Below are 13,743 nucleotides of genomic sequence, written 5' to 3' on the forward strand. Positions count from 1 at the left end.
ATGGAGCCACATGTTTTGGAAGACCAGCAGCACTCTTGAGTTGCCAGTGCAGGAGTTCAGATAGATAGATAGATAGATAGAGAAATACAGCACAGAACAGGCCCTTCGGCCCACGATGTTGCACCGAACTTTTGTCCTAGGTTAATCATAGAATTTTGGACAATTTTTCATGGCCAATCCACCCAACCTGCACATCTTTGGACTATGGGAGGAAACCGGAGTACCCGAAGGAAACCCACGCAGTCACGGGGAGGATGTGCAGACTCCACACAGACAGCGACCCAAGTCGAAATCGAACTTGGGACCCTGGAGCTGTGAAGCAATTGTGCTATCCACAATGCTACCATGCTGCCCTTAAGAAGTTACCTACACTCCATTATTCTACCCTAGTCCATGTACCTATCCAATAGCCGCCTGAAGGTCCCTAACTTTTCCGACTCAGCTACTACCACAGGCAGTGCATTCCATGCCCCCACTACTCTCTGGGTAAAGAACCTACCTCTGACATCCCCTCTATATCTTCCACCATTTATCTTAAATTTATGTCCCCTTGTAATGGTGTGTTCCACCCGGGGAAAAAGTCTCTGACTGTGTACTCTATCTATTCCCCTAATGATCTTATAAACCTCTATCAAGTCGCCCCTCATCCTTCTCCGTTCTAATGAGAAAAGGCCTAGCACCCTCAACCTTTCCTCGTATGACCTACTCTCCATTCCAGGCAACATCCTGGTAAATCTCCTTTGCACCTTTTCCAAAGCTTCCACATCCTTCCTAAAATGAGGTGACCAGAACTGCACACAGTACTCCAAATGTGGCCTGACCAAGGTTTTGTACAGCTGCATCATCACCTCACGGCTCTTAAATTCAATCCCTCTGCTAATGAACGCTAGCACACCATAGGCCTTCTTCACAGCTCTATCCACTTGAGTGGCAACTTTCAAAGATCTATGAACATAGACCACAAAACCTCATATCTATCCTATTACCCTTTCAATGGAATAACAGCTGTACAGATTCACCAGGTGAGATCATATTACCTTTAGGAAGACAGTCTTAACTTTGCCACAATCCTTGCCTGTTTCTTCATCCACTATTGAGTAGAGGATATCTTTGGATTGAATTCGAACGTATGCAATCCGCTTGTTGTTGCTCATCATCCAGAGGAAAATTTCAGGAATACTGTGCTGAGGCTGCAATGGGAATTTGGTATATTAGTAAAGACATTAAAAGAAGCTGCCTCCTGAGTAATGATAGGGGGAATGAGGGTTAGGACGGCTACATTAATGCATTCAGGTAGAAATAAAATTAATATTGAGGAGCAAGGTGTATAGGGCTTCGTGGTGTGATAAACAGAATACAAAATAGTCCTTTGGTACGATAGAACTTGAGTTTTGCAGATAAAAGACACATTCTGTCAAAGCTTTTTGTCTCGGATGCATCAGGATAGACACGAGAATACCAAAATTTCAAAAGAAGCTACAATTTATACTGTATGTGAAAAGGGTGCTGATTAGTTGGCTGGTCGACTGATTGGTTAAGTTAAATGCTAAACAATCCCGAGTGTGCTAAGAATTACATGAGCAACCAATTTACGGTTATCAGTTGGGCTTGCAATGTTGCTCACTTTTGTTTCCTAGAAGCTTCATATAGTCATAATTTGGGACCAATGCGGATAAAAGCAACGTATCCACAATTTGCACCTTTTTTGAATTGAACAAAAGCATGGGAGACAACAGTTTCCCGCTGCATTCTCTTTGGCAACACTTCGACCAATCAGAGTTGACTTGCCAGCCAATCAGCCAAGGATACAGCCTTTCCTGCGTGTAGCCCCTTCTTAGGGCCATGGAGCATCAGGCTTCGATGGCCACCCAGGCTGCCGAAGGGAGGCATCCTCCATGGATCTAGCTGCCTCCTCTCACAGGGAGTCACCCAGCTTCATCAATGTACAGCCATTACAGGGCCTTTAATTATTCAAGCTGGCTGCCAACTCTCTGCAGCAGGCAGCCGATTCACTTCACAACCTGATGAATGAAAACCTCCCCAGTCTATTGTAGCCATGTCAGGGAGCCCTCCCGATGCGGCTGCTACCTATATTTCCAGCCACTACAGCAGCACCCCACCTCCCAAACCACCTGTGTTCCCATCACCTGTGGGCCAGTAAAATTTAGCTGTATATTTGAAGGTTCTATTCAGTGAAGATGTGTACCAGAGGAATGGAGAGTGGCAAATGCAATATCCATTTTTTGAAAGGGATAGTGCTAAACAGGATCATTATGCTACATGCTCCAGTTAGTTTAACATGGATTTCAGAAAGAAATACTAAATTTGGCAACCCTGAAAGAGTTCATTGAAGAGTTGACAAATTTAGTGGAATTGGAAATCACTATGTTTCATGACAAGGAAATACACAGGGGATTGCTGGAGAATAATGAGGAGGATGGTAGAACATTGGACGGTAAACTATTTAGAAGAGAAGATTCAGAGTGCAGGAGTAAAGGAAAGTTTCTCCTAATGGCGAAGAGCATTTAATGGGGTTCTGTTCTACTACTGGGCCGGGATTCTCCCCTACCCAGCAGGGCGGGGGGCCCCGGCGTATTGGTGTGGCGTGAACAACTCCAGCGTCGGGCCACCCCAAAGGTGCGGACGTCTTCGCACCTTTAGGGGCCAAGCCCTCACATTAAGCGGCTAGGCCCGCACCGGAGTGGTTCCCACTCCGCCGGCTGGCGTGAACGGCCTTTGGCGCCGCGCCAGCCAGGGCCAAAAGGACTTCGCCGGCCGGCGTAAGTCCGTGCATGCGCCGGAGCGCCAGCGGCTGCTGACGTCATACCGGCGCATGCGCAGGGGAGGGGGTCTCTTCCGCCTCCGCCATGGTGAAGGCCATGGCGGGGCGGAAGAAAAAGAGTGCCCCCACGGCACAGGCCTGCCCGCCGATCGGTGGGCCTGGATTATGGGCCAGGCCACCGTGGGGGCACCCCCCGGGGCCAGATCGCCCCGCGCCCCCCCCAGGACCACGGCGCCCCCATGCGCCGCCATTTCCGCCAGTCAAGTAGGTGGTTTAATCCATGCCGGCGGGAGAGGCCTGTCAGCGGCGGGACTTCGGCCCATCGCGGGCCGGAGAATCGCCGTGGGGGGCCCACCGACGGGCATTGCACGATTCCCGCCCCCGCCAAATCTCGGGGGGGGCGGAGAATTCGGGACACGGCGGGGGCGGGATGACGCTGGCCCCGGGCGATTCTCCGACCTGGTGGGGGGGGTCGGAGAATCCCGCCCCTGCTTCTGTTTGCTGTGTGCAACACTGCTTTGAGTATAGAGCGATCTGCAAATTGGCAGATGTAGCAGCAACACTGAAATAGGAAGAATAAGACATAATTTTGAACATTATTGGCAAGAACATGTTGGTAAAATGATCGGACAAGAATAGAAGATGAAATTCAATGTGAAATGGTATATTTGGTAAAGAAAGGGTAACTTTGATTGAGGGAAAGTTGATGAGAAAGAGCGGAGTGATTTTGGACAATCAAGTTGACATGACATTAAGAGCAGCACCTCAAGTAGAAAAGGCCAGAAAAAACTAATAGGAATACTGGGTTTTCCTGGTAAGAGAACATAAAAGCAAAGATACAAATGTAAATCTCTGTAAAACCTTACTAAGTTCACAGTTGGAATACTGTGTTCAGTTTTGGGCTCCACACTTTGGATAGGATGTTGAGACAGTACAGAAGGGTATAGTACTGATTCACTCGGATGCATGAGGAAATATTAATACAGAGGGTGGGAATCACTGGCCTCCTAGCCGCATGTTTCTCGGCAGCGGGTGGCGACGCTGGTGGTGGCATTCTCTATTCTCGGCGCTGTTAATGGGAATTCCCAGTGAAGCCACCCCACGCCACTGGAAAACCGGTCACAGGACTAGAGAATCCCGCCGGCAGTGAACGGCTGGAGAATTCCGGCCAAAGAAAGAAAGACATGTGTAAGTGGGACTTTTTTGTTGGAATAGAGAAGATTACTGGAGATTTGGTACAGATGTTCAGGTTATGAAGGGGAGAGACAAAGCAGATAGAAGCCAATTGAATGTGAGAGATTAAGGACATTTTATGATCAGGCACACAATACAGTTTGGCAAACAAAGGTCCTCCTGTCCCATGCCGAATAAGATGTGTCGGACATCATCACAGCATCATCCTTTAATACTAGTATCTTATATTCTATCTAATATCTGAATTTCAACTGGAAAGTCAGCATGAAACTGAGGCGGGGGTCGGGAAATATTGCCTAGTGCAAGCAGTGTTAAAGAGGCCTTCTGCCATTCCTAATTCATATGCTACCTGAATTGCATTGCACTGTTCCTATGTGGCTTACACAGATTTAGATATGAAGAACCCATGTAGATGTATTCCCTATTCACTGGAAAACTTTGAATGAACACTATGCTGAAGCCACACTGCTCAACAAGCTGATGTCATGTGAGGGTTCCAAATTTGATCAACGAATATGCAGATAACCTCTTCAGTTGTTGATTCTGCAAACAGAAGGTGTGAAGCTGCAGGAAGGGCCCTGTACTAATGACATTTAAAGGACCAGCATCCAAACTGCAACAGTTTTTTGAAAAAAACAATTTCCATTGCAAAGTGTATGGAGGTATTCTAGAATACTTCTGGAAGTTTTTTGGTGAGTTCTTAGATTTTCCAGAGTGTGTTGCCACATCCTTTTGGGAAACAGGGGCACACAGATCAGGGGCAGGAGTAAGCCATTTGGCCCCTCCAGTCTGCTCCGCCATTTGAGAAGACCATGGTTGATCGGATCGTAGCCTCTACACCAAATTCCAGTGGATACAGGCCCAGATTTCTACACAAAGGCTGCAAAAGGTGTAGGGGCAGCAACGACAGTGCCTCTGACTTTGCAGGAAAACAGAAAATTGGAGACGATTCTACAAATGGGCAACCCACTGCCAAGTTGGAACTGGGCCTCCATGTTTTTTGACAGGGTCAGGGGGTTGTCTGGAAGAAAAGCCAATGCACCCAGTACGTTGATGCGTATATCCATCAGCATTGTCCTGTATGCCCGACTGAGGCCCTCATCTGCATTCTCTACAATAGAGCCCATTTTCTACCTCTCCTTGCACCAGGCTGACACACAAACCACCTCTTCCCTAGTCTGGCTGCAGGTCACATGCCTGGATGACTCAACATGCATTGATCCCAGAACTAAAGCGGCCTCTAAGGCACATGCAGTGCCAATATCTGAGTTGATATCTGTGAGTGCTCTGCTATTGCTTTCTTTCCTCCTGTGGCTGTTCTTGGGTGTCTGAAAGTAGGAAATTAGAAGAGGAATGTTATTATGGGTGGGGGTTGGGGTTGGGTGGGAAGCAAAGTTCTGTGGTCATATCATCAGTATGCCAGCTAACCGGATGAAGGTGAGCTGGTAGTTGAGAAGGGCATTAGGCAGGAAGATGTCATGATCCTCAGTGTTTCCTATTGATGTTGAATGCCTTGTCCAAAAGCCAGAAATATCAATTTCTAGCCCCTGACAGATCAGTACGTTAGCAAAGTGAGTAGCTGAGGCACACAGATTGGCAAGGAATCAAATTCAGTCCTTGGACTATGCTGAGCCGTTGGGTGTTTACTGAGACAATAATAAGGATCAACAATTGCCTTTGTTGTCAGGGTTGAGAATAAATTTGCACCCCCAATCACTGCCTAGTAATCCCTGCTGGAAAACCTTGGAATGTGTGTCAGATTAGGACATGGTTCTGCTTAAACTGTGATGACAATAAAGACAGTGAGGTATCACAACCAGTGCTCATGGAACTATACCTTTGAAAACAATCAATGTCGTGAAAATAGGAAAAGAGAAATGGGGAAGGACTAGGAAAACAAGGAGCGGGAGTGAAGGAAATGAGGGAATGAGGGGGTGAGAAGTTTTGTAACAAAAATTGCTTAAAAGTTATCTTTACACTTATTTTCTACATTTATTCCTTAATGTTACTAGGAATTCATTTTTTGGAATAAAATGCAACAGTATTGCTCATTGTTCTGTGCAAAGTAATTTGTATTTCATACATTCTGCATGTAAGTAAATCTCTTACCTCATCAATCATAAAGCGAAGTTTATGCAGAAAGGCTTGAACCTGTTTCAGTTTGTCCTTTAGTGTGTTTTTCTTCACCTGGGTCCTCATTGTCTTTGCTTGCTGTGCCATGTTCTCCTGTATTTAGACATATGTGTAATAGTTTAGAATAAAGATTACAACAAACCTTTCGTAAATATTATTTTGTCTCCAGAAAAGGGAATTATCATTTCAATAGTACAGCCCTCATGTTGCTTATTACATTTGTTTTTGTCTCTGGTTTCCACACTACAAATTTCATAAAAGTGGTTCAGAAGCTTTTAGTTATTGGCAACATGTGGAGGCAGTGGCGTAGTGGTATTGTCACTGGACTAGTAAATCAGAGACCCAGAGTAATGCTCTGGGGACCTAGGTTCAAAACCCGCCACTGCAGATGGGTGAAATTTGAATTCAATAAAAAATCTGGAATTAAAAGTCTAATGAAAATCGTGAAACCATTGTCGATTGTTGTAAAAATCCATCTGTTTCACTATCGTATGATGGGCCAGGACTTAGAGAACAGCAAAGTATATCATGGAGTTCACCTTACCCACATCTTTTAATAGATTTTGGTTGTGGGGAGCACAAGGGCCCACTTTACATGTCTGATGCAACAGAGATCTAAAGTATTTTTAAACAAAATGCTGTTTATTCTATGAATCCAGTTGACATTTAAAAAACACACAGTAAACATCTTATCAACTACCAATACTGATACCCCCCCCCCCCCCCCCCAACCATACAGTGCTCTATAGGGAACCCTTAGTAACTTTTCTAACAACATCCATTAGTCAAAGACCCTTTTTAACACAAATAGGTTTGCATTCCTTGCAGAAACAGGTATTACTTTGAAATTATCAAGTAATCTGGAGACATTATTTAGCGTACAGAGAAAGACCAAAATACACCTCCTTGGTTTGAATGCAGCTCTCCAACTGAAAACGAAACTAAAACATAGCCAAAAACAGCTTCCAGCTCAAAATGAAAGTAAAAAGGAGAGCCAGAGCCCAGCTTCACCCACACACTGACATCACTGCAGCCACTTGAGAAGACAAACATTTCTTAAAGTGAGATTCCCATGACAAATGTCCCTTTAGGGAAGGAAATTTGTCATCTTTATCATGTGACTCCAGACCCACCACAAGGTGGTTGACTCTTAAATGGACAATTAGGGATGGGCAATAAATGCTGGCACAGCCTGTGATGCAAACATCCAATGAATAAAAAAAAACTATTATTTATGAACAGCAGTAACATGTATTTGAGAAAACATCTGTGGTATCATTAAAGCAAGTGAGTGATTTTGAAAAAATATATTTAACCTCCCAGGAGCCAAATCTGAGTGGTGTAGCCATCCAGCACTCAGTTACATACCATGAGGCATGACAGGGATTGGAGGGCATGCTTTTAAAATTATCTTAAATTGAAGCATGGGGTTCGGACATGGCAGTTAATAAGGGCTATCATAAAAAATCATTGACCAGAGGCAACAACATAATTTCTGCTGCAAACGATTTGCTGTTGCTTAGATCCACTCAGGAACTATTTGTCTGGCAGTCACTGGGACTGCTTGTGCAGAATTGGTGCTCTTGGATCATAGGAACAGTTGGCCATTCAGCCCCCAAAGCTTGTTCTACAAATCAGCAGCAGATGAGTTCACAAAATCTTTCACGTTACATGACATCAGTTACTTCCAACAACATTAATGGGCTGACCTCAGGCTAAAATAGGAATAAGATGAGTGAAAAACTGCAAAGGTTGGAAATTGACAATTAATGAGTGTTTATAAGATGTAAGAAAATGCAAATGGTGTTTGTGCCACCTGCAGAAGCGAAGAGCAACTCATGATTAACTCGCCATTGGGAGAATTGCAACCTGATTTTACTTTTCAGTCTTATAGGGCAGGATTCTGCGGGAATCGGCAGGCCGGGCAACTCTGGCGCCGAGGAGTGGCGTGAACCACTCTGGCATCAGGCCGCCCTAAAGGTGCGGAATCCTCCCCACCTTCAGGGGCTAGGCTGCCGGCGGGGTGCAGCGGCCATGGCGGAGGACCACAGTGGCCGATGCGGACAGTGCCCCACGGCACAGGCCCAAGCCACGGATCGGTGCCCCGATCGCGGGCCAGCCCACCGCGGGGGCACCTCCTGGGGCCAGATCACCCCGCATCCCCCTGAGGACCCCGCGTAGCCAGGTCCTGCTAGTAATTACCTACTCTAATTTACGGTGATGGGACGGGCCTAAAACAGGTGGTCACTCGGCCCATCGCGGGCCGGAGAATTGCCGGGGGGGCCACTGGCAAATCCCCGGCACCGGAGAATTTGTCAGCAGGCGGGGGCGGGATTCATGCCACCTCCCAGCGATTCACCGACCCGGCGGGGGGGTCGGAGAATCCCGCCCATAATTTCCCGCCAGGTTCACCACGTCGGCCCATCACCAAACCCTCCCCCAGGCTGGTTGGGTGAATTCTGTCCTTAGGCCGGCAGTGAAAGGAATCCTGATGGCCCTCTGAATCAGGCATTGGGCCAAAATAATAATAATAATCTTTATTATCACAAGTAGGTTTGCATTAACACTGCAATGAAGTTACTGTGAAAAGCCCTGAGTCGGCACATTCTGTGCCTATCCGGGTACACAGGACACAGGACAGTACAGCACAGAACAGGCCCTTCGGCCCTCAATGTTGTGCCGAGCAATGATCACCCTACTCAAGCCCACGTATCCACCTCATACCCGTAACCCAACAACCCCCCCCTTAACCTTACTTTTTAGGACACTACGGGCAATTTAGCCTGGCCAATCCACCTACCCGCACATCTTTGGACTTGTGGGAGGAAACCGGAGCACCCGGAGGAAACCCAAGCAGACACAGGGAGAATGTGCAACCTCCGCATAGACAGTGATCTAAGCCAGGAATTGAACCTGGGACCCTGGAGCTGTGAAGCAACAGTGCTACCCACCGTATTACCATGGTGCCCTCAAAAGACTGGTTTCACACCGGTGCTGAAACCCACTGCGAATCTCCCAGCTCATCCCATCAAGTTACCTGGCGTCTCCCGATGCAATTCAAAGCTTTTAGGCTTCTGAGCTTGCAAAAAGGACTCAATACTTAAAAGGGTAATTAAATTGATTGTGAAAAAAATACCTCAAAGGTTTCCACCACATTAAAGGGAATACATTTACCTGCATCTCACAGATCTTTGAACTTGACATACTGACGGACTGTTTAAAGGAGTTAGTGTACGGGTGGGAACACTTGCTTTATTATCACAGAACTGTATTTTTGAGGTACTGACGGACAGGTTTAATGGTCGCAGATGGCAAGAGCTGCCAAATGACCCCCATCCCAGGAAAGACCCCCGACCTGATCCCTCCAGCCTAGCACAAGCTCCCCTGACCCCCACCTCCAATGATGGACCCCTTATGGCACCCTGGAAGCATTTGTAGGGAGGGTGCTCACCCCCTTGCCACCCCAAGGACTACAAGGTGCCAGGTTGGCAAGGGGCCGGGCTTGAAAGGGGGATAACTGGGGGATGAATGGGAGGATGGATGGGAGGATGGAGGGGCTGAAGGAGGGGGAAATAGGGAGTGATGCCCTTGCCAGTGATCTGGGTTGTGGGTTGAAACATTATTCTCAGATTGGGGTGCCTTTAAAAAGAGTTCCCTAGTCTCTGAAGATAAGAACCTGTCAGCGAAGTTCTGACAGAATGGCGAGAACCCCTTTCGATGGTACTGAGAACCCGACTGAGGATAAAACAGTTTTGAAGTGCCATTCAATGGGGTCTCTCCTAGCACCAGCGGGAATCACTCCGGTTTTCCCGCTGCGGGGCACTTTGTCTCTGATTGGGAGAATCATGTCATTAGTTTCTCTTTAAGTTTTCTTGTTATAATTAATTTGTAATACATTCGGCATATTTAACATACCATTTCTCTAATGCAGGACTTAAGCCTTTCCCTATCCAGTTTAGTCCTCCCTGGTGCATTTTCGTCCTTATTTGCCAATGACACAAAACGGCTGCAGGGAAAATATAAAGAGCGAAGAGTTACACAAAGCTTTGATACACAAAGTTCAGATATACAAAGTAGTTTGGATGAATAACGAGTAAACAGTTCAGTGACTTGAATTTGTGACTACCATCAGTCTCATTTATTAAATAAGTCATCAAGGTTGGAATTCTCCAGCTGTTATGATTCACTTTTCCCGCCGGCAGGGAACCTCTGACCATGCATTTCCTTGGGGGGGGGGGGGGGGGGGGATGATTCCCCCTATTATAGGTGTACCTGTGGGGGTATTCCTACTACAGGGGTCTCTGTGAGGAGGGGGTCGTGGGAAGGGTCTAGTAGAGGAGGCATGGGCAGGCAGTGTATTGTTAGGGGGGATGGGTCCCTCGGATTTACTCGGAGGGTCTCTATCAGCGTAGCCCTGGCGTGGTGGACTGAGGTTCACCACGTCAGGGCCTCGCTGGTAAAAACCACTAGTGATCCGCGCCCACCTGATTTCACGGCCGCGGGGACCAGGGAATCACGGGTGCCAGAGCATAGGACTCTGGTCCCGCTAAATAGAGGCAAATGGGTCATTAAGACCATTTGCATTTATTCCCATGCTCCCGCTGGTGTGCGGAAGAGACCTTGTTCCCACTGCCAGCAGGGGCGGGGTCAGAGCATTGCGTTCGGTTCAGCGCACAGTGTCGATTCCAATTTCACCCCGATGGCCAGTTCTCCATCCCGTCGGGGAACGGGATCCGGGCGTCGCTGGTCGTAGGATCCAGACCAACATTTTGTATGTGGCAAATGTCCACAAACAGCTACGATATGATTGACTGGGTAATCTGTTCATGGTGGTATCAGGTGAAAAAGGAATATTGGCCGGCAAGAAACCAGCAGACTGTTTGCTTCCCTTCCAACAGTATGGGATCGGTGATATTCACCTGGAGTAGGAAGACCTGACTTCAGTTGAATAGGATTGGTAAAGAGAGGGCAGCACAGTGGTGCAGTGGGTTAGCCCTGCTGCCTCACGGCACCGAGGTCCCAGGTTCAATCCCCGCTCTGGGTCACTGTCCGTGTGAAGTTTGCACATTCTCCCCGTGTTTGCGTGGGTTTCACCCCCACAACCCAAAGATGTGCAGGGTAGGTGGATTGAAAACGCTAAATTGCCCCAATATTAGAAAAAAAAAATGAATTGGGTACACTAAATTTATAAAAAGGATTGGTAAAGAGGAACAGCAATCATTTCAGAAATAAGTGACATATTTGGTGAAAGCAGTAATCACTATTCATACGTACTTGCATCCGCTACTCAACTCCTCCAAGACACCTCGGAGCCGTCGCTCTGGATGTGGTTTTTCTGTCTTCAAGATCTCCTGAACATCATTCAGGCCTTCCTCCTATTGCCAAGATTAGGGAATATTAAATAATTATTGCTGCAGGGGCAGTAGACAAGGAGACAAGCAATATGTTGACATCTGTAACAGAATATAACTTTTCACTCTGGACCATCTCCTAAATATATAAACAGAACCACAGAGTTGTTACAGTGCAGAACAAGGCCATTTGACCTCTTGTGTCACCATCGGCTCTCTGAATAAAAAAAAATCATTTTGTGCCATTCTCCACGTTCTCCCCAGAATTTAGCACTTCCTTCCTTTTCAGATAATGGGATTCTATGATTCTATGAAGGATTCTTAAATCTGGACTATGTTGATGACTCCATTGAGGGACATGAACCACGAGTCATGGAGAAGCTGGCCAAACACCACAAAAGCTATAATGGGGCTGACTTGATCAGGAGTCCAGGGTTGGAGACATGGAAAACCAGGCTACATTGTGTGCCGCATCTCCTTGCAGCAGTCAGAACATCACATGGAAGTGTACAAACACATGGATGACCCACATGATAGTGTGCATGTGCCAAAGCATTAATTGTGGCCTCAGTCTAAGGGACTGCTGGCTGCCACTCAACTAAAAGCTCAGAATATCTTTGGGGGGGGAAGTATTGTGTGGAATAGGACTGCGGCTCATTGCTGATCGTGCTTAACTCAATTTCCCTTCCACCCCCGCCCTCCCTGCCTGCTCCCCCACCCTCACCCACTCCCCCTTAAACCCAGCCTGCCAGTCAGCTCAGTGTAGAACTTGGCTGATTTTGCACCATCACACATTGAGAGCTACAGTGTGGCATCCATTTGGTGCCCTTAGCTCGCTGGCAGTTTTTGATATACCAGCAAAATGTAAAGGTTTGTATTATTTTCTGAAATTGCCTAAATAGAAGAAGAATCATTGAATCACGACAGTGCAGAAGGAGGCCATTTGGCCCATAAAGTCTGCACCAACCCTTTGAAGGAGCACCCTACCTAGATCCACTCCCCTGTCATATTCCCATAACCTAGAAACCCCATTTAACCTTTTTTAGACACTAAGGGGCAATTTAGCATGGCCAATCCGCCTAACTTGCTCATCTTTCGACCTTGGGAGGAAACTGGAGCACCCAGAGGAAACCCATGCGGACACGGGGAGTACGTGCAAACTCCACATTAGACTGGAATCGAACCCAGGTCTCTGGTGCTGTGAGGCAGCAGTGCTAACCACTGGGCCACTATACGCCCCTATTTAAAAATGTATTTAAAAACTTCAGATTCTTCAAGTCATCAAATTTTATTTATCTCTTAGTAAATGAAGTGTGCTGCATTCTATAGCTACTAAATAATAGTTTAAAAAGGAGTGAAAAATGTAATAGTTAAAATTTTAGTTCAAAATATTTAAATTATTTTAAATTTAATATTGGGAGCAACATTGCAATTCAAGGAGCTAGGAACTTACAGCTTTAAAATAATCTTTTCAAAATATTTCCCTATTTCATTTATTTTTGTCATATTATTTAAATGCATTGTATTTGGCATATTAGACCAAGATTCTCTCAATGTTGTTCTTCATCTGGCCATGAAGGAGTGTTTGAAGACAGTCTAATCACCTGATGAAGCTACAGCTGAAATCAACAGCCAAGCATCAAGGGAATCGTGAGTGCAAATTACAGTCCTCACATTACATGGCACACATAGTGTGCATTGAAGCATCAACATGTCAAACCCCCAAGCTCCCTGGTGCTACCACAATCACTTACAGTAAATAGCTTTCCAAGACTATAATTGCCTTTTTCAGGACTTCAAAGCAGAACCAGCCTGTTCCAAATAATTGTGGCATCTTAGTGTTTTCATGGTGTGATGGGATTTTCAATACAGTTTTAAAACAGCTAAGGTATTTCACACATGGCTTCATCACTGGCTTTATCAACCACGTTTTCTTTCTCAAATAAAAATTGAAGTGGAAAGCTTTGAGTAAAATACTTGCATATTAGTTCATTTCAAAAGTGGGGATAATATGAACCTTTTGTTAATCATGTCTATTCTCTGTGCATATCATGGGGGGATTCTCCGCCCTGCTGCGCCACATTTCTGCCCCAACCTGCCGGTGGGATTCTCCGTTACGCCACCCAGTCAATGGGGTTTCTCATTGTGGGGCAGCCCCACGCCATTGGGAAACCCCCGGGCGCCGGCATAATTAGAATCATGCCGGCGGAGAATCCCGGCCAATGCTTTTCAACATGTGCCACTTTCATGATCCATTCTTTTGCCAGTAGTGTTTTGAGACAT

The 13,743-nt window shown here is 46.3% G+C and overlaps 1 protein-coding gene across 13 annotated transcripts in view; it reads right to left on the reverse strand.

Annotated features, from left to right (window-relative positions):
* The window catches only part of otofa (otoferlin a), a 500,940-nt gene that overhangs the window by 127,652 nt on the left and 359,545 nt on the right, over positions 1 to 13,743 (reverse strand). For all 13 annotated transcript variants that reach the window (XM_038800135.1, XM_038800124.1, XM_038800129.1 and 10 more), the window contains 4 exons: positions 11,384 to 11,484; positions 10,025 to 10,115; positions 6,086 to 6,202; positions 1,038 to 1,190 (listed from right to left, as the gene is read on the reverse strand). In XM_038800135.1, coding sequence (XP_038656063.1) covers positions 1,038 to 1,190; positions 6,086 to 6,202; positions 10,025 to 10,115; positions 11,384 to 11,484 — 462 coding nt within the window. The remainder of the gene's footprint in view (positions 1 to 1,037; positions 1,191 to 6,085; positions 6,203 to 10,024; positions 10,116 to 11,383; positions 11,485 to 13,743) is intronic.

This window comes from Scyliorhinus canicula, chromosome 6 (assembly GCF_902713615.1).
Source record: "Scyliorhinus canicula chromosome 6, sScyCan1.1, whole genome shotgun sequence".
Taxonomy (NCBI): domain Eukaryota; kingdom Metazoa; phylum Chordata; class Chondrichthyes; order Carcharhiniformes; family Scyliorhinidae; genus Scyliorhinus; species Scyliorhinus canicula.